General features: G+C 39.4%; 1 protein-coding gene across 12 annotated transcripts in view; it reads left to right on the top strand.

The window, feature by feature from the left end:
* The window catches only part of LOC108423891 (plakophilin-4), a 172,067-nt gene that overhangs the window by 133,788 nt on the left and 11,749 nt on the right, over positions 1 to 26,530 (top strand). For all 12 annotated transcript variants that reach the window (XM_017691505.2, XM_037539414.1, XM_037539413.1 and 9 more), the window contains 4 exons: positions 7,266 to 7,473; positions 11,126 to 11,258; positions 14,139 to 14,352; positions 25,226 to 25,409. In XM_017691505.2, coding sequence (XP_017546994.1) covers positions 7,266 to 7,473; positions 11,126 to 11,258; positions 14,139 to 14,352; positions 25,226 to 25,409 — 739 coding nt within the window. The remainder of the gene's footprint in view (positions 1 to 7,265; positions 7,474 to 11,125; positions 11,259 to 14,138; positions 14,353 to 25,225; positions 25,410 to 26,530) is intronic.

Raw genomic sequence — 26,530 nt, 5'->3', positions numbered from 1 at the left:
TAATAAAACAAAAGACTCAACATAATACCAGATGTAGAACCACGACCCCCACTTTATTATTGTTATTGATTTTTTTTTTCTTCTTTCTTCTCCCCCTCCCCCATTTTTGCTATAATTATAATTTGTGCCTGCCTGTTCCCTCGATGTACCAATAAAAATAAAGTTAAAAAAAAAAGAAAAAGGAAAAAAAAGGGTTGTAACAATACAGATATTCTTAATTTTTAATTCTGCGGTGAAGATATATATTGGGCAAGTTAAGAATGTTTCTACAGAGCTCAAATTAATCAACCTTTATCTAAACTCAGGGTACACTGAGGGTAGCCCTAATGTACATTTGTCTGTGATAAATGTTATAGTGTCACAACGAAAGTGCAATAAAGCATAAAGATATAACAAAAACAATATCACGCATAGAATAAAGTGTGTTTGTAAATTAAAAATCATCAATTTGTAAATTGCAAAACATCAAGTCAAAGTAATATTACAAAGATTACAAAAGAACAGAACAGCTAAAAAAGAGAAATATGAAGCAAGTAAACCAGAAGTGCCACTACACTGATAAGATGATGCTTTATTAGTCCCACAACAGGGAAATTTACAGTGCTACAGCAGCAATAGGATAGCAAGGCACTCAAGAAGTAACAAGAAGAGAATTAACAAAATAATTAACCTTGATAACGACTTAACAAGGTTACCGTTTCTTACTATTACTTCATAAATAATATATATAATACTAAAGATAAAAAATAAGATAAATGTAAACTCTATTCACAAAAAATAATAGTATAAACAATCATATTATTAAAGGCAAAAATCTTTACATTGTAAGGATATTTTAGCCAAATTGCATGTGCACTATTGCACATGGAGTGTGATTATGTTGCACGTGGGAATGGTGATGAATATAAGAAAACAAACATTATAAATAGAAAAGCAAAATATCTTCACACTTCATACATGTATTGCACATGATTGACCTACCAACAGACTTTTTAAAATAAATGAAACAAAAACACCCCCCCCCCTCAAAAAAATAAAAAACATAATTAATAGAATTTTTCAGTAACTTCAGAAAAAAGCTCATATACTTGAGCATGTGTGTGGCTTTAAGCCCCACCCCTTCCCCGCCCACTTAAGCCTGATGAGGCACCTGGATGCCTGTAACTGTGATCATCAACAGTGGATTTGGTGAAAGACTGCCAATGAGAGACGCTCTAAAGAGACAGTGTATCAGGAATATAATTTTACATTTCAATACACAAATTAGATATTTCGATACATGTCATTACACCTTTAATATAAGCGTATAAACTGTGTGTGTGTGTGTGTGTGTGTGTGTGTGTGAGAGGAGGACATCTGGAAGGGGCCTATGTGTGTCTGTGTGACAGAGATGTTAATGACTCAGGTACACTGTGTGTGTCCCGCCCTTTATCCTGAGGGAACACTGTGTTCCTCAGAACCAGCTTTTCTTCTCAGTGGGAGAGAGAGACAGACACATGAGAAACAGAAGAAGGCACATGAGAAACAGATGAAGAGACAGACAGACAGCACACTGTAGAGTCTACAGTGTAGACAAATAAGAGAGACAGAGACTAAAGGAGTCCATTATGCGAGTGGCACAGTGCTCTCTCCCTCCCTCCCTCCATCCCCCTCTCACGCTCTCCCTCTCTTCCTCCCTCCCTCCCTCTCTCCCTCTCCCTCTCTCCCTCCCTCCCTCTCTCTCTCCCTCCCTTTCTCTCCCTCTCTCCCTCCCTCCCTCCCTTTCTCTCCCTCTCTCCCTCCCTCCCTCCCTTTCTCTCCCTCTCTCTCCCTCTCTCTCCCTCCCTCCCTCCCTCCCTTTCTCTCCCTCTCTCTCCCTCCCTCTCTCCCGCCATTTCTCTCCCTCTCTCTCCCTCCCTCCCTCCCTTTCTTTCCCTCTCCCTCCCTCCCTCCCTTTCTCTCTCCCTTTCCCCCCCCCCCCCTCTCTCTCTCCTTCTCTCCCTCTCCCTCTCAGGCTGGCAGGTTTCTTAATAAGACGGTCTGAAGTCGACGGTAAGTGCTCAGGATGTGTTTACGCTTCATAACAGAGAAGTGAAGAGAGACAAAAGGTCATTTGGGGCTCTTTATCAAAAAGCACTCTCTGTCATGGTGTGAAATTAAATCTTCATGGCTTCTTTAATCAGAATGGGTACCACTCGTGTTTTTGTAGACGAACTGTGTTTGGAAGCTCTGTGTTCAGTCGGCATTCAAATCAAACCGAAACAAATACTGTAATTATCTCTTATACACAGTAGTATGGCTGCACAACATAGAATACTAGTACATATTGCTATATATTGCAATTCTGATAAGCAGTGAAGTATATTAAAAACAACTTACTGAATTGAAGTGGCATGATTTAAGGATTAATGTGCATTATTGTTATCATTATTATTAGAGATTTTTTGTTTGTCCTTTTTCTTTGCAGCCAAATTGGTAGATGTTTTTTTTTTTTTTTTTTCTCACAGTGAACACATTTCCAGTACATACGATCAGCCAAAGTCTTAGTGTAAATAATGTTTTTTCCTCTGCTATGATCCTAAAATTCACATTTTAAATCATTAAATAAAAGATCAGTTGCTACATCGAAAGTGGTATGCCATTTGCTATTCAGCATATAATTATGTTGCAACATTCTGATATAGGTGTAGGAGCAGCACATGAGAGAGTGTAGGCTTGTATTGCACACCTAGACACACACACACACACACACACACACACACACACACACACACTCTCTAAGCCATTTGTCCAGCGGTCATTGGACGGATGACAGGAAACACCCAGGACAGGCTGATATTAATTCAACCAAAATAATATACTTTCGGAAGGTGAATTCCTTGAAATCATGTTTGGCCAAGATGTTCAAAACCTGCAATGAAAACACTGTGAATGGTCAGAGGGCTCATGTGTGCATTGCAGCCTTCAGTGTATAACTGTGAATTACATCAGTATTGTGAATGCTGATTTCACTATAGTGCTTAATACGCCATATTTTATGCAGTCCTACTCAGCAGAAAAGCTCTGTGATGCTCTAACCAGAGCAGTCTCAGAATCATAAATACTGATGGACCATTAGTTCTTTACTCCTGGGCTCCTTTAAGCACCATTAAATTGACTTCATTTGCATCTGCAGGAGCATAAATGTTACTTGCCATTTTCCTTTTGCTGGTATTGTGCTGAGAGAGGTAGAGAGACGGAGGGAAGCAGGTTAGAGTAGTCACAGAAGAAAGCTAATCTGATGTTTGCTGCAGTGAGGTGCTGCATGTGGAAAGTTCAACTGTTCCTCAGTTTTGGGTCAAACAAAAAAAGCAAGTTGGAAAAAAAAAACAGGTTCATTGACAACCAGACTCTAGTTCTTAGTAGAAAGGGCAGAACAGTCTATATAGGAAGCCAGTAGCTTTTACCTTCTCTATCTAGCATCACCAATAGGAGATGCTGGGGGAAGGTTTACATAAAAAAGACAGAAACAAACATTACACCTTGTAAGTGTATATACTCTTCTTATATTGTTCAATTATTTCTCACTCATACCTCATTAAAACAGACTTTCAATCAACGTAACATTTGTGTTTGTAAGTAGAAGAGCAGATATTTTATCATGATTTGAAAGTCCAGAAAAGTTATTATTGTGCATGCAGTCTTGTTTTGCAGGAGCTTTTACATCTTTTACATTTTTACCACGTTTTTATCATTTGTTGACATCAAAACAAACTGAAAGAAACCAGAGGTTCAGGCCTGAAGTTGTCAATGAAGTATGTACATCAAAAGTAAAAGTAACTTATTACATAACAAAATGTGTAATTAAATGTTTAACATAAATAAGAGTAAATTTAAGAGTAAAGAGTAAAATTACATTTACACAAGTAGGTGTACTTAAGTAAAACATTAATGGATTTGTACTTTGTGTTATGATACTGGATGTACAAAGACATTACACTGCAGATCTATTGGGGCAGTCATGGGCTTGAGGTTAGGGAACCAGCCTTGTGACCGGAAGGTCGCCGGTTCGATCCCCAGAGCCGACAGCACATGACTGAGGTGTCCTTGAGCAAGACACCTAACCCCCAACTGCTCGCCGGACGCTGCGGATTGGGCTGCCCACTGCTCCGGCCAAGTGTGCTCACTGCCCCCTAGTGTGTGTGTGCTCACTAGAGTGTATGTGGTGTTTCACTTCACAAATGGGTTAAATGCAGAGGTGAAATTTCCCTGTTGTGGGACTAATAAGGGCCAGTTAATCTTAATCTATAAGCTTCTCAGTACTTCAGTAGTTTTTTGACCCAATACTTGTGTACTTGAGCTCAAGCCATATTTGGGGAAGTTACTTTTGAGTCATTATCTTACATGAATATAAATGCTTGTTCATGAATATGGGTTTAGGCTACTCTACGCACCTCTGAATAAAAATAAAGGAATTTTGTGTCTGCACACAAATCTAAATCCTTCTCGTCATTCAGATGATCATCCAAGTCACTGTAAAGTACACGAGTGCATTTAGAGACCTCATATGAAGAATCCTTTCATGATTACCGTAACATTGGAGTGGTGGTGAGGTGCTGACTGCAGTAATGACTTTCATTCCTGCCAAAATTCCAGAGTGTGCCTGACTGAAGTCATCTGTCTTGCTATATTTGCTTGATGGAAGGACACAGGCCATGTGTCTAAATGTTTTCTCAGACCTCGTCCTCTCACACCTGACTGCATGTATGGGGAGCCAGTGTGTCAGACTGAACTTAAATAAACATTCTCTGAGACTGACCCAGCAACAGGCCTGGTAAACAGCATTAATATGTTCAGCTTCATCTACTTATCTGATCTCATTATTACCGTGTTAAATTTTTTTTGTGATATTTTGACTAAAGTGCACTACGTGTCCACAACTTTGTAGACACCTGTGTATCCAACATTTCTTCTGAAATCTAGGGTATTAATAGAGTTTTTTCCCCTTTTTGCTGTAGTAACAGCATCATCAGCATCATTTTCTGGAAAGATTTTATGAAATAGCTAAATTCACAAATTAGGAGTGTGTATACTTTAAAATATAGTGTTTACTGCTATATGCCTTGCAATATCATACATTGATGTAACAAGGTTAAAGATTGGCTTGCATTATCACATTGATGATCTGTTTATATTTGTTAGATTATGTGAATGCATTCATTCATCAGAACACCTGCAGAAACTTACCTGAAACATTTGATTTGGCACATACAGTTGATCAGAAGATTCTACTGCATGGTCTCAAATACTGAGTAGGCCTTATAAGCACAGTTTTAGAATGGTTAAATCATATTTAATAGATGGACAGTTCATGGTTTTAATGGGAAATCTTTCATCAAAAACTAGTAACATTTTTGTGGAGTCCCACAAGGTTCAGTTTTAGGGCCTTTCTCTGCTTTTCTCTGTTTACGTTACCTCTAGATATGAAACGCAATCCATTTTCATAGCTATGCTGATGACAAACTATTATATTTCCATTCCTTCTGAAGACTCTGTTGACAGGCTTACTAGCTTACCAGTTGTAAGTCAGATATTTCAGTATTTTTCAGTGGATTTTACAAAATTTTCTATAACCAATCTTGGTAGTGAAATTCTGAGAAAATGCTTTGCGAGAAGCTTGGTTCTTTGGCTTCATATACCAAACCTGAAGTAGGAAACCTTGGTGTGATCTTGGACTCTGATGGCATGAAACACAGTCCCTAATGTACCTTTTTGAGTTCAGCCTTGTTGTTTTTTTTTTTCTTTTCAGAGCAACGCAGAGAGTTCATGTGTTTGTTACAAGCAGAATTGATTTGCTGTAATTCTCTTCTTACTGGGTTTCCAAAGAAAACTCTATACATCCTCTATAACTTGTACAAAATTCAGTAGCATGGATTCTAACAAAAACAAAACAGAGCTCATATCACTCCAGTTTTAAAAGAACTGCACTGACTGCCTGCATCTTTTAAGATCGACTTTAAAGTTGTGCTTCTAGTTTCCAAGGCTTTAAAGCACCTGCTTACCTCATAGAATGTCTCCCTGTGTTCGAACAGGTACTGACTTTGTGAAAACACCTTCTGTAGAGTACAGAAAATATGGAGAGGCATCTTTGTTATTCTTCTAAACTGTGGGTCAAAATTATTATGCATAGTTTCTTCTATTACTGTTAAACAAAGCATAAAGTAAAAAGTACTCTATAAATGCATTATTATTTTTATTAGTAGTAGTGGTAGTAGTAGTAGCGGTAGTAGTAGTAGTAGTATCTGATGTTCAGGGTGTGCAGGATGAAAAATATATGTGATTTTTGAGGCCTCATTTCCATATTTCAGCCTTTTGCAGTTTTTAGTTCTACATTTAGACGTAGGCTTTTATGTTAGGGAGGGGCCACCTTGGTGTAATAAATGAGGCCATTGGTTGTGTGCTTGTGTGTGTTTTCTTTCTCTACTTCATTCTCTGGAATGTGACTGACTGACCCTTTACTGAGACTCGTTTGCTGTCTGGAGTGTTTTACAGAGAGACCTGGGCTGTATTACAGCAGTGATGGAAGTGAAGGGAGAGAGAGTAATTATTTAAGAATGAAGATTCAGCCAAGATGCTCACAGACTAAATATTTGAAGACCGGGCAGTGTGTGTGTGTGTGTGTGTGTGTGTGTGTACCATTTAGGATGTTAATGGAAAAGTAGGGAAATACACGTCTTTTTGTGTTTTCATACATTTTTTATAGTTTCCTGACTTTATAGAAGAATCAGAGAACAACAGGCAACATTAGAGATGCATGTTTGTCTTTGGACAACAATGATATGGGACTTGTGTATGACCTCATGTCCTGATATTGTATAAAAACAAGTGCGTGAATATTAATGGGTTGGATGTGTGTGACATATTGCTGAAGGAGAAAGTCAGTCTACAGCACAGTCACACAGTGCATCTCTGAGGTGCACCTGGCCCCAATGAACAAGGGATTATCTCTGTTGCCACACACTCATCCCTCGACAGAACCTGTAGGATTTATTCTGTAAAGCTGCTGCATGAAGAAACGACAACAATCTTTGGCAGAGAATGTGTCTTGTTTGCCCAGCATTCAACACTGCGCTCACTCGCAGCACTAATGACTTCCAGATTGAGGGAATAACTGTGTGTTTGAAAGCTCAGTTTAAAACGACTCTCTCCCTCCCTGTCTCGCTCGCTCCCTCTCTCCTCTCTCTCTGTTCCCACGCTGTGTTTTACATGTTCTCATGTGTGTTTTGTTTGTCTTTCTTCTCATGAAGGTGTGGGGAACCTTCAGAGAAGCTCCAGCCAGCGTAGCAACCTGACGTACCAAAGAAGCTCGTACATGCTGAATGCAGCAGCTCCGTACTCTGAGCCGTACCGGCCTGGAACCTACCGGCCGTCTGAGGGGTACACCCGGCCGACTGTGGGCATGGACGACGGAGCCACTCGCTCACCATCCATCGACAGCATACAGAAAGACCCTAGGTACGTGCTGATACTTAAATTTGTAGTCTAAACCTTTCTTTTCCATTTTATTTTTCCATTTTTCCACTGTTTTTTGCTGTTCACATTTCGACATTGGAATAAGAAAACTTCATATTTTTAAAACGGGAGCATTACAGGAGAGGGAATGTGTTAATGTAACATAAAAAATTTGATGGGACTCTCAAGTGGTGCGCTGTCTGTGTTGTGAGATGATTGAAAGTACAGTGCCTGCTGAGGCCACAGCTATCTGGCGCGGAGTCCAAGAAAGCATAATTGTCCTTGCTCACTCTGGGAGGGTAGGATTGTCCTCCCTCTCCTCCATAACTTCGCAGTTAGTGTCTGTCTCCAAGCATGTTGTGCTGTTCAGTAGCATTGTGTTAGCAGCAGTTTGAAAACATGGGGTGGCTGGCTTTACATGACTTAAAGGAAATGCATGCTGTGAAAGCAGGAGACCTAACTAAGAATTGAACATGACCGAATTGGACAAACTGTTTCTATTGGTCCATGTTTCTTAAAAAAAATCTTCAAAGGGTATTTGAAAGTTAAAAGAAAAGTTATGAGGTTTTCTTATGACCGAGACAATTTAAAGCTAGGCTATGTAAGTTTGATACCACTTTACTTGAAGGGTGTCTACACAACACAACATCTAACATAAATGCTTTATAACATTCATGAATGTTTACATCAACATTCATAAAGCATACATGTTTTACATGATATAAACTGCTTTGAAAAACAATATCATGTTCAATGAAACGCCTCATTTCTGGACAGCCAAAATAGAAATGACCTCACTTTACCCCTTTGGTCATTAAGTACTTTGACACTTGGGCACACCACCACACTAAGATTCTGTCGAATGGTTGTTCCTAAGCATATTTATGAATAATTTACTGTCCATATAGTAAAGTAACATGCAATACAATAAATACTTAAGAAATGAGTGGCAAAGCACGACCAAAGGGATAAAGTGAGGTCATTTTTATTTAGGTTGTCCAGAAATTTGCCGTTTTACTGAAAATAATAGTTTTTCAAAATAAAAAAAATAGGATTTTTATTTTGAAGGTTTCTCAGTAAAACACATAATATATATTAATGCCATATAAAACATGTATACTTTAGAAATGTTGATTTTAAGCATTCATTAAAATGTTACGAAGTGTTTATGTAAGATGTTATGAATGTATTATGTAGGGACCCTTCAAGTAAAGTCCATTGTAATTGCACAAAACTTGCAGAAGAACATAACATCAGTTGTGCTTCGGACCCTCTTCAGTGGATAAATCTGATGATTGTGAGCACATTAAAAGAGTGTTTAAAGAGAACTCAGTCAAAACTTGGTGAAGGACATGTCCTCCGATGAAGTGAATCATTTATTATAGTCATCATATCGTCTTCAGTATAGGGTTGATTTTGCATTTGAGACCTGAGCGATGAGCTGGAAAAAACATCCAGGAAGTCTGACCCAACACCTCTATCAGACATTTTCCCGGGTGAGCAGAACAGTGTTTTAGCCTATTTTTTCTCCTGACTCAGTAGTGCTATTTCTTTCTGTTTTAACAAACAGTAGACCTTACATAAAGCTTAAGTTATTACAAATATTATATATGATTTTACATATTTTACATTTAATATTCAGCTGTAATATGCTATTATGCCATTTCTCTAAGGCGTTCTGAGCAATTTAGTTTATACAGAGCAGATAAAGCTATGATTATAAATATGCTCACGTGTAACTGCACAACCACGTTAGTGTTGTAAAGGCTGCGTAATGGTAAGAGTGCTTGCTGGGCTTGTTTCACACACTGCTGGCTCAACACTAATACATTCGCTCCGTTCATACTGGAGCCTGCTGGGCAGGGGGCCAAGCGCTTGGACATTATGCCACATGCCTGGCCCACTTTACTATGGATTCTCGCTCTGCTGTGTGCTCTCCTCTCAGTGTCTGAGCGAGACGTGTGGAGGAGTAAGTGTGTGTGTGTGGGGCGGGGGGTATTTTATTTCCCCTCTTGACCCACTCTCCTCAGATTCCCTGACCTTACTCACCGGGAGCACTGTTCACACTCCAAGGTGTGTTGACATTGCTGAGTGTGTTGGAGGGGCTAACACACACACGCTTTTGTTCATACACGGATGTGAAATTGATAGAGAAGACATTTGTAGGGCATAAGACTAAATACTCACCTGGGAAGCGGGTGTGTGTACAAGCTCACAGCAGGTAGCTCCAGGCTGGTTTTGATTAGATGGTCTTGCTATTACAGTAAAATGACCCAGCTTTTCTCCATTATTCCACTCAGTATATCAGCCACGCCCACTCAGCTGTGTCTTACAAGGCGCCCTTCAGAATTTCATTTTACTCTCCGTTCAGCTGTTACAGGGTCGTAGTGTGCCCGAGGAGAGGCTGACAAACAAAAGTGTGCAGAAGTTGGGAGTTTCAGTGAGTTTTCTTATAGATTTTTTTTTTTACTTTTTATTGCGATTTGTTTAACTATTTATGTGTTTCATTTATTAATAAAAGTATATGCAATTTGCGAAGTTTCCTTGATGGTTGGAGAAGTTGAAGTACAGAAATTGTCTGGACCAGTGGTCTCCAGCCACTGGTTCCAACCACATTTATCCACACCTGCTCCAGCTAATCGACCCCTCCCCAAGTCTGGATCAGATGTATTAGAGTTAAGTAGGCAGCAGTGTAGCTCATTGGATACAGGTTGGAACTAAACTCTGCAGGAACGTAGCTCTAATGGAACAGGCTTAGAGACCACTGGTCTGGGCTATCACAACACACACTCACACACCTAAAACCACAATATATTGTGTGTCTGTTTATTTGGATTTATTCTAATGCCGTGCTTGTTGAAACAATTAAACACTGGCTGCCCAGATAAATGACTTTGCCTATTGTCTTTTGCGCAGGCCTTTATACATACGCACACACATCACACTCACGCATGCATACCCCTGAATACAGCTAGATCTTAATATCCTAATGAAGGTACTGTGCTGCTTGCAGGTGCAGACATTACTGCAGTGCAGGGCAGGCATGCTATGATATCAGTATTGTTCTGTGGTGTCCTCAAATTATGTTCTCATAAATGGTTTCTGCTGAGAATCATGTGCTTTCATTGATTCCATCTCATAGGGAGGGAGTAGAGGTTCTTGCCCGTCTCGCTGGTCTCACGCTTTATACGTTCTGTCATATCACACTAAAATATGGTGTGCATATGGTGCTGCAAGTCAGCCTATAAAGCCTGAAGTAGTTATTTAAAAGTCAGAGGTGTTAGTGTCAGATTTTTAAACCAAGATACAGCTTTACGTATTGAGGCGACATGTACAGATGGTCTGGCTCAGTGTCTAAATCAGCAGTCACAACTGTTGGATTCATCCCCGTGGGGAAGGGGTCTGAAGCACAAACAATGTTACATCATGTTCTGCACAAAATTACACGTTTCCACCAAAGGTCTCTAAATCCCCAAAACTTAATGTAGTAGCTTTACAGTGATAGTCTGGCAATAAATGAAATTTGCATAGTTTTCCTCCTCCTCAGAACATCAGAAGTGTGTTTGATCATTTAAAGCATGTTTAGAGTGTCAGGGTCCTCTTTAATTTTGGGCAGTAATACAGTACTCTGACTGTGTCTGTGTGCGTGTTCCAGAGAGTTTGCATGGAGGGATCCTGAGTTGCCGGAGGTGATCCACATGCTGCAGCACCAGTTCCCCTCGGTGCAGGCCAACGCGGCTGCCTACCTGCAGCACCTGTGTTTCGGAGATAACGGCACCAAGGCTGAGGTACACATACACACACACACTGAATTTTAAGCGAGGCCGAGGTGTCATTCATGCATACAAATCAATGCTTTGCTAATGTCTACACCTTCACACACTCACAAAGATGTGTAATTCTGCCTTGTAGAGTCTCTCCTCAGCAGGTGGCTCTTTTTTCAACCAGCACAAGCTCTAGATTCATGCACACACATACGAGCAGTGATGAGTACATCACTCACTGACCTTGCTAGTGTTGAATAATGACATCAGCTTCACTCACAGTCAGAGATACAGCAAAAAAAATAAGCATTCAAACTGCTGCGTTTACTCCAACACTTCTTTAACACATACGCAAAATCAAATCTGATTTTATCTGTATTTACATCTGAGGAAATATTAAGTGAATAAAATCTTCTGTTATGTGTATGTGTCTATCTATACGCATTCATCCATCTTCCATTCATCCATCCATCCATCCATCCATCCGTGTGTGTGTATGTTAAGCTAGTTTGTATTATGACAGCTAATGCTTTTTGGAATAAGCCCTTACAAATATCTATGTAGGTTTACATTAGTTATCATGTAGTTGTCATGTAGCCCTTTGAATGCAGCACTTCAATACAATGTTACGATATGGACAATGTATTGCTGTCATAATAAATCCTGTGCAAAAGTCTCAGCCATCTATGAAATTAGTCTAAAACCATTTATGTTGGCAGTAAAAGTATGCAGGAAAATAAATACAAATAAACATAAATACAGTAAAATGGTAAAAAAAGAAAAAATATTGTTAATATTGGTTAGAAGAATTTAGTTAAGTTTTGAGGTTTGGTTTCTGACTTATTGCTAAACTCCAGCCATTGCACGGATTTGATGGCTTCCACCAGCAGCACCTGATTTATTTTATTGAGCAATTGATTAGATAAACTAGATATTGAATGGTAACACTGTAAATACTGGACTTCTTCAAGGAGAAATTAGGAAAAGATTATATACACACACACACAGAACAATCACAGTGTATTGTTTGCCTGTTTATTTATATTTAATCTAATTTTATAAACAAATAAATATGCAAAGATACATGATTATTTTCTCAGATACCTGACATTTTGCACAGTAAATGTGTTTTGTGTGTAATGAGAATTTTCTCACTCTAACCTTAACCTGAACAATTAAAAAATAGTTTTACTCTTTCAATTGAGAGAGAAAAATATATATAAACATGGAGCTTTTCTAAAAAGCATTTTGCAGAGTCAGGAACATTTTGTTGGTATTGATACTCTGTGTAAATCCTGTTTTTCTCTAGTGTTCCTACAAAATGAAGACCTTTTTGTCATCCTCTTATCTGTATTTACTAAGTGTTCTCTATGTATTTCACATTCAGTTCAGTGTCAGAGATCTGAACTCTTCTGAAAACAGACTATTCGCCCACAATTGAACTGCAGAAGCGAAGTTTAACAGAACATTTGGAGTCATAGTGGAAGCATTCCTCCACCCTGAGCTTTGGGGATTTACTCAATCAGTCCTGAGGATATTGCCTTTCTCTTCAGAGCCACACACACGCCTTCAGTCAAAAATGTTGTTTTGCTTTCCGGAACAGTGTCTCTCTTGTGCACAAGTGCTTTGATTACCAGAGCGATAGAAGCACAGCCCTGTGTATAGAGCAATTAACCTGTGCTTCTTCTGTACACACAGGTCACCACAGGATGATTTATAAGGTATATTTATTCGTGTGATTCAAAACATTATAGTGAAACACACAACAGCATAATTCTTGAGAACACTTGGTGTTCACACAGAGAGGCAGGTGTTTGGATAGCTGTTATATTCTTACAGCACACAAAGATGTCAAGTATTCCAGAGCTTAATGTTCATGGCAAGTATCTCCACTTTTGGGAAGCGCACTCTGAAATGTAATGCTTGCTTTCAGGTGTTGTTAAACACTTTTATTTATCTTGGTTAAATGAATTAGGTTGGTCAGGTTGTGGTGGGAGCCATAGAATTACACTTATGTCAGAACCTGCCAGTGTTTAAAATCCATCTGAAACCGTCATATTGGCTTCTTAATCCTTACATATTTAGAGTTACTATTATCGTGTTATTATACATACTTACCCAGCTCCAGAGTTTAATTTTTAGCTGTAAGTCCAGTAGAGCATAATTGACTTTGTTCTCTCTGAGGGTGTAGTGTTGTGTCCTCCCTCTCCCCATCACACAATCTGTTATTTGACATAACAGAATGGGCAGTTAGTGATCTCCTCCGAGTGTGTTGAGCCATCTATTGACGTTGTGTTAGTGGCAGTTTTTGTATCACAGAAGAAGCGCATGCTAGCCTTCACCCTCTGAGCCTTGTAGCATCATGTAAATGAGGTGAGAGGACACAGTTAGAACATGGGAATTGGACATGATCCACCACAGTTTACATAGTTTGTTCTATAGTTAGCTATGCCTAGAATTACATTTACACCTGTTTTATGTTGTCTGTGGACACATTTACACAGTCTGTAATTAGAACTTTTTTCAGTTTGTTTTGATGTCAAAAAGAGACAAAAATGGAAATGTTGGCGTTTCTATTCACAGCACAAGGCTATACACATAACATTAACTTTATCAAATTTATATCATTCTACTTAGAAACACAAATGTGTATCAATTGAAAATTTTGTATCTGTACTTTCTGCGGAAATCCTCCACTTGACCATCAAGAAAAAAAATGAAACACCTTGAAAGAATTGTTTCGAGGCATATACACCAAAGAGGACATAAGAGGCTCAACACTAGCGTAGTGAGAGGGCTGACTTTCTGGTTTTGTCAATGTTGATCATTTTTCTTGCATAATTTTTCTAAAGTGGGGCGATTGAGAGGTGCGCTGGGCTCAGATGTGTCTCTCTGCTTATTCAGGTGTGTCGGCTGGGTGGAATTAAGCATCTGGTGGATCTACTGGACCACAAAGTCCTAGAGGTGCAGCGGAATGCATGCGGTGCTCTGAGGAACCTGGTGTACGGAAAAGCCACAGATGACAACAAAATCGCTGTGAGAAATGCTGGGGGTGTGCCTGCTCTGCTCCGCCTACTGAGGAAGACTGTGGACGCCGAAGTACGAGAGATCGTCACAGGTAAGAGAGAAGGAGAGTGTGTATGTGTGTGCTTGATGGGTAAGGACAGTATGTGTTGCGTTGTGTGTGTTTATGCATCATGTTTTTTGTGTTGCTGTATCATGCTGCATTATCTGAATCATGGCAGGTTTGTTTGAGTTTGATATATGAGAATGCACTAATGAAGTGTACCTCTAAGAAATGGGAATATTAATATTAAATAAATAAATAAATGTATTAATTTAATTTATAAATTAAACAAATTCTCAAAATAATGAAATTAATGTTTTATACTAAAATGCTAATGTAGTCAATCTACAGGTATACAAATTAAGCACTATATTTCTACAGTTACATATTCAGAAAAGATGCGGAAAGGTAAAACAATGTGCTCTCAAACTTTGGTAGAACATCCAGTAGTCCTGTTGGATTCAAATCTAGGCCTGTATGATATCTAATAGTAATTAGTAAAACCAATTGTGATTGTGCATCAGACCACAGCCTCCTCCGCCCCATAAAATGTGTCTGTGACTATATGAGTGAACGTGTAAGAATTTGTGCGCTTTAAGACACAATATGTCTCCCTTCTACAGTGAAACATACAGTCTGTCTTTTTACTCAACAGTCTAGCGTTCAAATTACCATCTGCCAGCAGAAACGCGCACATCCTACAATCCATTTGTCGCTCTTTCCAGCTATTGTTACTGCCTGTCTGTGTCTCCTTCTGTGTCGTTTTTTAGCAATTTTATGCAATTTGAGTTTGGTGAGGGCTACACATGCTTTCTGCACACTCATTAAAGCATGACAAGGCAGATTTAGTGATATCATGTTGTATGGTGCAATACCACCTATCAAAGCTGTCCATAGCTGTCCACGGTGCCCATGGCACTGTAATTGGGATTAACCTTGAGCTGTCCTGCTCACTGCCAGCACTGAAGTTGTAGATTTCATGCTGATCATAGCTCTGGCTTGTTTTTGTCATATGACTAAATCTGCTATTCAGTTCAGCGTTTTAAGGGTTTTGGGAATATAGGAGGAAATGACAAACATGACATTGTGCTGAATGATGTCTTATAATTGCCCACATTGTCTGTTCTATGCCTAAACCTACAGTGCCTCCCACTAGCCTCCCATTCCATTCATCACCAAATACAAGCACAACCTGCTTGTTTTGACAGTTGAATTGATGAGCAGTTCATCACCCACCTAAATCTGTGACTAGCAAAACTTAAACTATGTAAGAAAACAAAAAAAGATAAATAATTGATTTAGTATGTAAAGTTTAAAAAGTGTTGTTCACTCCCAGGTTCAAATTAAACTACAACAACAAACAGCCTGTTGAGTATTTGATGTCTTTTGTAATGTCACCAAAAGCAGTGCGTTTAGTTATATCTCATGCCCATCCAGCCTACAGCTCTGCCCACTCACATTAAAATGCAGATCTGTTGACACTGACTGCTCTTTGAATGAGGTGCAATACAGGGCAACCAATCAGAACAGAGATCAATAAAGTATATGTGTCTTAAAGGCACTCTGTTTAATTAAACAGTCTGGTTAACTTTATGGGGTAAAATAGAGGCTGGAAATTGTAATGTAAACTGCTTGGAACAAAATTGTTATAAGTTGACTTCAGAAAAGAAAATAGGGTAACACTATCTTTGGATTGGTCCTTTGTAGATGGTTAATGAAGACTATTAGTAATGCATCAACAACATCTCAGTGAAGTAGCAGCAATGAAGCATCTGAATACACTGAAGTAAATATCTTGTAGATGTTCTGTTGATACATTATTTACTTAATATGTTACTTCCATTACACAGAACCTAGCCTTGCCCAAAACCTAACCCTTGCCCTCATCATAACCCTGACCTTAATCTTAACCCAGAACCTAATTCTAACCCTAATATGTTTTTGACATTTTACTGAGAGTCTGTTGAGAGTTTGTTTCATCTAAAAAGGACCACACGAAATAAAGTGTCACCGAAAATAAAAAGTAAAAAGCAGTTGGGGCAAAGTGTGAAGAAAACTCTGAAGGCACAATTTTCTTATGGTCACCTATAACTGTGACCTGTAACTCAGAGGTCAGATTTTAGCACAGTGTGAATTATTGGCAGTGAGCTTCCAGCACTCACCTGCCCAGTCTACCTACTGTTTCTGCAGGATCAAAAGTGCTCTTTCAGCGTGGTGGGACCCAGCGCCCCTGCTGGTGTGTCTGAGTCATAGCAAGCTAAGTTAGATCATCCCCGCTGCTCTCTGTGCTAAATCACACTCTGTTTGGCTTATGTAAGGCCGGGTGATTTGCCAAGAAAACCAGACATGCCAAAAACAGCACTGCATATTTTATTGTATATTTTATTGTTTTCTCTGCACTAGCACACATGATTCGTCTAATCAACTAACAAACAAGCTCCGAGTCCTCACATAAGCCAGGCATCAGATGGAGAGGCACTAGATTAGGCAGTGTCCCCTGTTCCAGTCAATCTGTGATGCTTCCTATGCTATTCACATATAAACAAACCCAGAAAGATGATGTGTATATGATGAAGACAATATACCCACATTCATAGATTATGATGACCAAACATTTCTGGCAGGACTCTTAGGCTCAGTATCTCCCTGCAGTGTAGCAGATGCTGAATTTGTGGAATCGTGACCTGTCGAGCTTGTGTGTGTGTCTGTGTTTCTCAGGCATAGTCAGGATCACTTGGGAGTGGGCTATTATTAATGGACTGCTGCAGCCTACATGACTGGCTCCCCGGAGACTGAATCAGCTGCTTTTGTGTTTTGTGTGTGTGTGTGTGTTTGCTCTTGTGTAGTGTACAGTGGAGTAACTGTACTGTGAAATGCAAATATGTATTTTGTATGTTTGTGCATTCTTGGAAAACTGATTTGTTCAGGTTACTATAGGTTAACAGCCCCCACAGGCATTTCTCTCTCTCTCTCTCTCTCTCTCTCTCTCTCTCTCTCTCTCTCTCTCTCTCTCTCTCTCTCTCTCTCTCTCTCTCTCTCTCTCTCTCTCTCTCTCTCTCTCTCTCTCTCTCTCTATTCTTCCCTCGTTCCCACACTTTATGCAGTGTCAGGATATGGAATAATATGTACTATGTATAGTAATGTACTACATCTGTAAGTAGCTATATAATAATAATAATGTTCCATATGTATTAGGGCCTTATTAGATGGGATACTCTACTCATAGACATTGCTGCTCCTGCTTTTCCCCTTTTTCTGTATCTTATACTAGCCATATAATTTCATCCTCTGCTGTTATTGTTTACTATCCGATGTCGATCAGAAGAGGATCAGTTCCCCTTTTAAGTCTTGATTTCTCTCACTGTTTCTTCCTCTTGCTGTTAGGGAGTTTTTCCTTGTCACTGTCTCCTTTGGCGACACTCATGGGGGCTCGGACCTGGATTTTTCTGTCTTTGACTTTACTTGACCAGAAGTCAAATTTGCCTTTTCCCCTCATTTGTTTGGCAATTTGCAAAGAAAATAAGTAACACATACAACTGCAGTAAACATCACTTTTCCAGGTCAGTGTTATGTCTCAGACATCCATCATGGGTCGCTCAGCATAAATGATCCTCAGCGTAGGTTTCATGACTCATGACATGGACATCACAAAAGGTCAGTAGGCCTAATCTGATGTATCTTTGAAAAGGACATTTTCATAGAATAATATCCTGCTGTCATTATTAGCTAAAGCAAGTGGCTGCACTGAAAACGTGAGGACGCCTGCTGCAGTGAGAGTAAAAGTCTGTGACTGGTGTAGGTGGCTGAAGTAGCTGTGTAGCAGCTTAGCTAAGCAGATTCACTACCTTATGAACATTAAGTGATTATCATCTTACTGCTCTATAAAGTGTCCACATTGTATGAGTTCCGATCTGAAGTGGATAGTCTCATTTGTCACCTTTATAGTTTGTTTGTTGCTTTCATATATTTTTTTGAGTTATTTTGTTCAACTACTTTAGTTGGCAAGTTTTATTTATTTATTTATTTTTGTAAATTATGGAAAGCAATAGCATTATATAAAATATATAAAAGCATTATATATAGTGTCCCACCAGATGTAAACCCTATAGAGAATATTTGGTCTCACATTAAAAACGAAGTCCCTTGGTTATATTTTTTACCTGTTTGAAGCCATCAATGCTGTAAGTCCCTATATGCAGTCATAATGTCCAGTGTACTGGGCATATCGCTGTAGTCGGAACTAAATCTCCAAAATGGTAACTTTACAGGGGAAGGAAAAAACATAATTTACATTTATTGTCAATGGAACCAGATGTTTTCCAAAGTAATTTTAGGCCATTTCTTTTGGTCCATTCATCAATACGTTTTTCCACAATGTATAGGCCAACAGGCGTTTTGATATGTCAAAAACTGAAAAACATAAAAAATGGAGACATGAGTTGTTGTCCCCCCGACAACAGCGATATGTAACAATTTACAATGATATGAAGACCATTTATTGGTCATTGTAGCTTTTTTGTTTTGTTTTGTTTTGTTTTTCTGGTCCTGAGAAAAATGAGAACATGAGAACAAACATGCCCACACAAACACACCTTTTATATTAAAGACTACTAGCTGCTAGGTCTTTAGCTCAGTAAATAAGCCCTTTCTTGCAGTGCTTTCTCTCTCTTTTTCTGTCTTTCTGAACAACAACAGTGATCAGAGACCCTTTGCTGTGCACAGGTTTGAACCCCGTCACCGCAGTATCGTGGCTGATTCTCTTTGCTAATTCTTGCTCTTTGAACCGGATATCCAGCGGAGATCCGCTCCCCGCTCAAGCAGCCCTCATTAATGCTGAAGTGATTAATTCTGACGCTAGCGTGTGTCACGTCGTTTGGCTAATTGGCAGTTGACAGCACCATATCGAGCAATTAAACAAGGGCAAAAAAACTGGAGTGTCACCTCCAGATAGTCTCTGCCAATCAGAGCAGAAAACGTATCTGAGGAGAGCCAATCAGCTTTCTCCACAGTGAGTAATGAGAAATGACAGGGCCTGAATTGGCTTTCCCTCCGACACACGCTCAGGCCGTAACATTCACCTTGTTTATTTCAGCAACATTGCTGTTAAGTGGTTTAAATCTCAGCTGGTTGTAGAAGTGATTGTTTCCATTCATATTCTTATAGTGACACAGTCTGCTGTGCATAATAACTAACTCACTATCATGCTGTGTGCCAACTCTGTCAACCCCTAATACTTTGAAGAGTCTATATTATTGAAAATCAATAGTTCTCACATTTTGAAATAAATGTATATTAATCTCATAGTATATTTTGTAGTAATGTAGTATGTTAACATTGTTAAATGTTGTTTCACATCCTTACACACCCCGTCCATATATGGAAACTAGAGTACAGAATGTCCTGATGTGAAACAATTGTTTTTGTGATGTCATAAAAACTACTGTGTTTACATACAGCAAGTCTGCCTGTTAAACCTACAGCAGTTTTTCAGTGTTTCAGCATGGGGTGCTTCCACTCAGAACAGCACTTATATAGCATTATTTATATATATATATATATATATATATATATATATATATATATATATATACATAATATATATATATATATATTTTTTTTTTTTTTTAATGGGCATGTAGTGTCAAGGACATGTATAGAATTTTTTTTAAGTATCTTACAAGGTGACCAGTACTTTGAATATCTATCATCGTTGTTTACTGAGTACTGCCTATTTTAACATAGTTTTTGTAGGTTTGACACAATTTTTGATTAAGATCTAATTTGATTTCTTGATATGTGTTCAATGTCTTGCTTCTGCAGTGCTGCATTATATACTACACTCGTTACACTCTTAGTAAGGATGTTTGTATTGGCTGCAAGAGTGTGTGATGTAATCAGGCCTGAGAGAGAGAGAGAGAGAGAGAGAGAGAGAGAGAGAGAGAGAGAGAGAGAGAGAGAGAGAGAGAGAGAGAGAGAGAGAGAGAGAGAGAGAGAGAGAGAGAGAGAGAGAGAGAGAGAGAGAGAGAGAGAGAGAGAGAGAGAGAGAGAGAGACTGTTGTTTCTGTTGTTTTTCTGTCAGTGATGAAGAACATTTTCACACTCATAGGTTCATCCACAGGGCACACAGCACACACACCTTCTACAGCCAGTGCTTCCTACAGAACAAACACAGAGAGAGAGAGAGAGACCTGAAGAGCCTCCTGTTCTGTAAGCTTTGCAAACTGACCCAGACTCCCTTCCCTCTCCCTCCCTTTTTCCCCCCTTCTCCCTCTCCCTCCCTTTCTCTCTCCCTCCCTCCCTCCCTTCCCCTCTCTCACTCCCTTCCCCACTCTCTCTCACTCCCTCCCTTCCTCTCTCTCTCTCTCCCTCTCTCCCTCTCCCTCTCTCTCTCTCCCTCCCTCTCCCTCTCCCTCCCCCTCCCTCCTTACCTCCCTCTCTCTCTCTCTCCCTCTCTATCTCTCCTTCTCTTCCTCCCTCCCTCTCCCTCCCTCTCTCTTCATTCTCTGCTTCAGCCTCAGTCCATACTACATTAGAGCTAGAGCAGCAGACAGAAGAGGGCCTCTCTGCTTTACCACTTCTTTTTCCATAGGGAGAGAGAGGGAGAGAGAGGGAGAGAGAGGGAGAGAGAGGGAGAGAGAGGGAGAGAGAGGGAGAGAGAGGGAGAGAGAGGGAGAGAGAGAGAGAGAATGACTCTGGTCTTCAACATAATTTCCTTTTCTTCCTTCATCTCTCACTTTGTCTCTCGTCATCTCTTTACTCACCTCATAACTCTCATATTTCTTTCTTTCTCTTTGTCTTCCGCTTTCTTTCCTTCACTCTCTCTCTCGTCATTTCTCTTTGCCTTTCTCTCTCTTCATTTTTCTCCCCCCCCCCCCTTCACCTCTCTCTCCTTTTGAGTCATTCATTCAATTGCACACACAATCAAACTGGAATCTGGGTCATAGTAAATGGTTTCGAGGAGCTGATATGAGGAGGGGGGATATTAAAGCTCACGTCATCCTGTGATCTGTTGTTCAGACAGGATGACTGTTCTTTAACTGTGTACTGCAGTTAGACAGAACGTCATTAGTCATGTTTCTACATACTGTGACAGTGACATATCAAAAGCACATTAATGGACTCTTTTTGTAACATATTCTGCATTATGGTCAATCTGTGTTATTTTACTTAACATCATTGCTTAAAACACAGAGATACACAGATATGTATCTAGAAAGTTAGGCGTTGATTTGCATGTTGCAGCCTCCTGCAATGTCAGAACTGCAAAAGCTTGTATTGTGACAGTGATTAATACAATATACTGGGCAGCTGATGTGTATACTTGCTCACACTTTCCTGCTAAATAGCCCCTTATTGAGCGTGGGAGAGCTGTTCATCAGCATGTCTGCAGGGTTTACTTCACCCTGCTGAACCCTGTGATTGGGCAGGGAGGTTAGTTATTACAGGTGAAGATGACCATGGTGGTGACTATGGCTGTGGTGATGATTTTAATGGTGAGTTGTAGTGTTTTCTGAGCTGTGTTTTGTGTACTGACGCTATGCGTTGGTTGGGATCATCACTGGGCTGTAAATCTAACCTCAAAATTATTGTTTTGTGGACTTCTGAAGTTGTGCGTCACTCTTTAGTCGGCGTAACGAACATATTAGGAGCTCCATGTCTGCACTATAAGGAAAAAGTATGGCATTTTTAACATTACAGCTGTTCGAAATGCTTCAGAGATTAATGGGGATTTTTCCTCTAAAGCTGAGTTCCAAAGCCTAGGCTGCAGCCGAGGTAGGATGGGTCCTCGGTAGGACTGTCCTATGAAAATCCTTCTCAGTAGCCTGTTGGTCACAGTCTTAATGAGACTGCATGGTGACGACAAAAAAGGTCTCACCTCTTGCACTTGCGACTTGTGAAACTTGTGAGGGAACTGGTGAGAGAAAATGGAGGCCCGTTGCTTTGTGTTTGTTGCTTCATTTATTTACAGAAATGGAGGGCGTGTTCTTATGTAGAACAATAAGCACATAAACAAATACTTCTAAATAAAATATGATATATGGAGGAATGCTTTAATTAATCAGTGATTTTATACTGTAACGAAGATGAAGTCAAGGACGTGAACAACTTATGCTTTAAAGCAAGCTCTGCTCCAGTGGCATTTCCTTGTGCTATTTTTTTCCCCTTCATTTTGTTCGTGTGGTGAGAACTATTGGCAACTTAAAGCTTTGAAGGATACATCTGATGCATCCTCAAGACCACTCCAAACATAGGCTCGATTTCTAGGCTGTGTACAAAGGGTCCTTCAGTTTGGAATGGCCTTCTATGATGTGGCTTCTTGGTTGCAGCCTAGACTTTGGAGTGCATCTTGAATGTGGCCAAATCCTCTGAATTACAAGATTTTTAAGGGTTTGAAATACAGCTAATGCTATATGCATTATATTCATGAAAGAAAAAACAAGCTTGTTTGTTTGAAAATAATCTTAGAATTTTATTTTGGTGAAAAATGTAGGCCAATAATTTATTGAATATTGTTATAGTGGATTCTTGTTTCAATATCAATACATTTAAATCAACTTCGTGAGACTGATGCATCACATTGCAGTGATGCAGTTTTACATGCCTCCCTGATGATGGTGATCATGATGACGACGATGATGAGGCCGCTGTTCCTATGTCTATGCAGAGGAGGTGATTTATGAGTCTCTGCTGACAGTAGAGTGAGTGCTTTCTGGGCCGTTCAGAGGTCAGAGTTCATCTGAAGGTGATGGGATTTACTTTGCAGTTTTCTTTGACAGAAACAAGAACATCATCTGACATCAGCTGTTATTTCGTGGAAGATGGATTGTGAAGTAACTAGAGCAAAAACAGTCTTGCATTTGTGCAGCTTAACTGCAGGCATCTCTCTCACACACACACACACACACGCACGCTGCGGAGACTTCTGTTGTCTGTACCCATTAATTGAAAGTACTGTAGACTGAGACACAAACCAGAGCCCTCTGTCTGAGGAGGATTTAAGAGCTCACAAGGGACCCATCAGAAGACATTTCCTGCCCACACACGCACAATATACACACACCCGCACTGCTGCGGATTTACAGTTGACTACTTAATTGTGTAATTAAGTAAATGTCATGTGAATGTATGTGTATGTGCATACATATATAACGTGTGTATATATGTATGTATATATGTGTGTATGTATGTATTTATATGCATATATATATATATATATATATATATATATATATATATATATATATGGATGTGTGTGTGTGTGTGTGTATATGTATGTATATACATCCATATATATGTATGTGTGTGTGCAAAGGTCAGGTTTCATGTACTCAATTTTGAAACAGGCATCAAGTACAGGACTCGGGTGATATTTCTGAGAAGATTAGATAAAACATAATATGCTTGTGTCAAGAAGAAGAAAGTTGAAGAATAAATGGAATTTCCAAAACTAGACTTCAAAAGAATGATTTAAAGCTACATAGAAAATGGGACCCCCAAAACTGTCCCCATCAGATAAACCGTACTTAAGGCTTCACTCTTCAGATCTGAAAAAAATCAACAAGTGTTTTTGTCCATCCTTCCACTGTTAGAAGAAACTATGAGTCTGAAAGGGTATGTAGCTGTCCAAGAAGCTCTTACTGAGAAAAGAAAGTAAACAAAAAAGAAGAATATTTGCAGATCAAGCAAATAAGCTGCTGGTGTTCTCAGAACAGTGGACTGACCACCCCAAAATCCAGACCTCAACATTACAATGTGTTTGGGATTCCTTAGATTTTGATTAGCAGAAAACCAGCTTCTGTGGCTGAACTTTGTAGATTCCTTAGATTTCTTTGTAAAACTGAAAGGCTCCTGAAAATGAATAGATGCTATAATAAAAGCCAAGAGTGGACACAATGCTGAAAAATCTGCTATTTTAAATAGTTGTTGAGGCTTCTCTGTAACTTTCAGTTAAATATATCTTTCTGCTTTTCTGTGAAAACAAAGTATAACTTGTACATAATGGCATTTTGACTGAGAATTTAATTAAATAAATGAATGAGTGGTGGTTTCTGACTCTTTTCCCCCTTCTCCAGCTGTCCGAGGATTTCCCCGCTGTGGGACTAATAAAGGATTATCTTATCTTATTTTTCTTTGTCATATAAAGATACTTCCTAACCTGTCAAAAGGCTGTACGAGTCTGTGTGCTCTGGTTTGTGTTTGTTTGTCATCAGCTCTTGTCTGAGTGGTCATGAGCCTGTGTTCTCTCCATAGTAACATCATAGTGGGTGGGCTCTACTTCTTCCTTAATGCTGAGCTGATGGAGCATGCACCCCATGCAGGCTAATTTAAACCAGGTCACACCTGATCTCTCTCTTTCCTTGTCAGCTCTTTGGAAATTAGGGACCTTCATGGAGAGATGATGGAGAAAGACACCATTCACTCATGTTTACAGCAGAACACATTCTCTTAGTTAGCCTTGAGCTGACACAACTCTGATCTAATCGCTTATGCATGATTTATTGCCTACGGTTGTGTGAGTGAGTTTCCTCAGGTCTTATCTCTGCACATTGTTCTATAAAAAGCTGGAGAACATGAGAGAAACCTCAGGCCATGCCTAACCACTTGTGATGGGTAGTATGAGAATGTGTGTGTGTTTGCACATGTATATGGTAAATAGAGAATATACACAGAGTTACGAGTATATAAAATTAAAAAAAATATATAAATACAAATATAAGCAATCCTATAGTTCTTCCTTACCATTGCTGGATGGGATAGATATGGGCCGATAACTGTGTGCGTTTGTGTGTGAGAAAGTTCATCTATATGGTTGTTTTTTCCTGATAAAAAAGCCAAATATAAACTAGACGGTATAGCTGATAAACTGGCAACTCCGTGTGAACTATAGTGTCTCACCCTCCATTCTCCCTCTTTCTCTCTGTAGGGGTCCTGTGGAATCTGTCTTCCTGTGATGCTGTTAAAATGACAATCGTGCGTGATGCCTTAGCGACTCTGACCAACACTGTGATCATTCCCCACTCGGGCTGGAGCAGCTCGTCCTATGAGGACGACCACAAGCTCAAATTCCACTCGTCACTCGTTCTGCGCAACACCACAGGCTGCCTAAGGTACACACACACACCTCTGCAGCTCTGCGCTGCCCCCTGCCGGAGCATCCACACTCACACAGCACAGTCGGCACTTTAAAAAGCTGCATTCACATTGCAACTGCAGTTTATTATTTGCTCAGATCCGACCTCTTCAGTAGTTCCAGTATGTGTTTGTAAGTTATCGGATTAGCCATTTCAGAATCTCTGCCCTGGATAATGACAAAAATATAAATTCCTGACTGATTATCATTACAGTCGCATGGCCGTCAAGGAGTTATTGTAGGAGTATATATGAAAGTAGGTCTAATGTAATTTATAAAGATATACTTTATATATAGCTTTCACATTTACACTGTCAGAGACAAAGGTTCTGTGCGGGTACAATTTTTCATTAATCAACGTATAAACAATGTAAATGTTCCCTCAAAGGTACAACAGTGGTTTTGAGGGCTAATTGTGTACCTTAAATAAGTTTTCCAGGTGAACAGTACAGATTTCTACCTTGCTCATAAGCACATGTTTTAAAACAACATTAAAATAAAAAGCTTAGAGAGAAGACTGAGTGTGTGGAGTCAGTACAACTTATTACAAATTATGTTACAATTAGGTTCCCTGACTAAAGGTATTGAGATGTACCCTTGAGTGAACCACCCCACTGACCATTTCATGCCTTTTTTATATGAAAGTAGATAAGATATGTAGAGTAAAAAAAATCAGGGGTCAGATTTGCAAAAGCTTTCCTAAGAAGAAGAAGAAGAAGAAGAAGAAGAAGAAAACAACTTACTAAGCCACTTAAGAATGGGTTCAAATGCAAATCTACAAAAACTAGACGTGACTGTGTGGAAGAATCAGCCAACAGGAAAAATCCACCTTGGTTTATTTAAGAGTTCTATGTTGTGAAACTCATTGAAAGTTACAGTTACAGCTGTATATGAAAAGTTTTGGTGTGTATGGTAACACAGTGATAAAAAAATTGCATGCTTTTTTTTTTTGTTGTTGTTGTTGGCTTTTGTTTTTTTTCTTCCACTCCCCTTGAAAATGCCACGGCCCTTTACGTTATATGAACGTTGTATGAACAGGTCATGACAATAGAAACAATCGGTTAATATATATTAAAGTTATCAAAGTTTCTACTTTAA

This window comes from Pygocentrus nattereri, chromosome 6 (genome assembly GCF_015220715.1).
Source record: "Pygocentrus nattereri isolate fPygNat1 chromosome 6, fPygNat1.pri, whole genome shotgun sequence".
NCBI classification, from domain to species: Eukaryota; Metazoa; Chordata; class Actinopteri; order Characiformes; family Serrasalmidae; genus Pygocentrus; species Pygocentrus nattereri.
The sequence above is the reverse complement of the archived record's forward strand: the minus strand, read 5'-3'. Positions and strand labels throughout refer to the sequence as shown.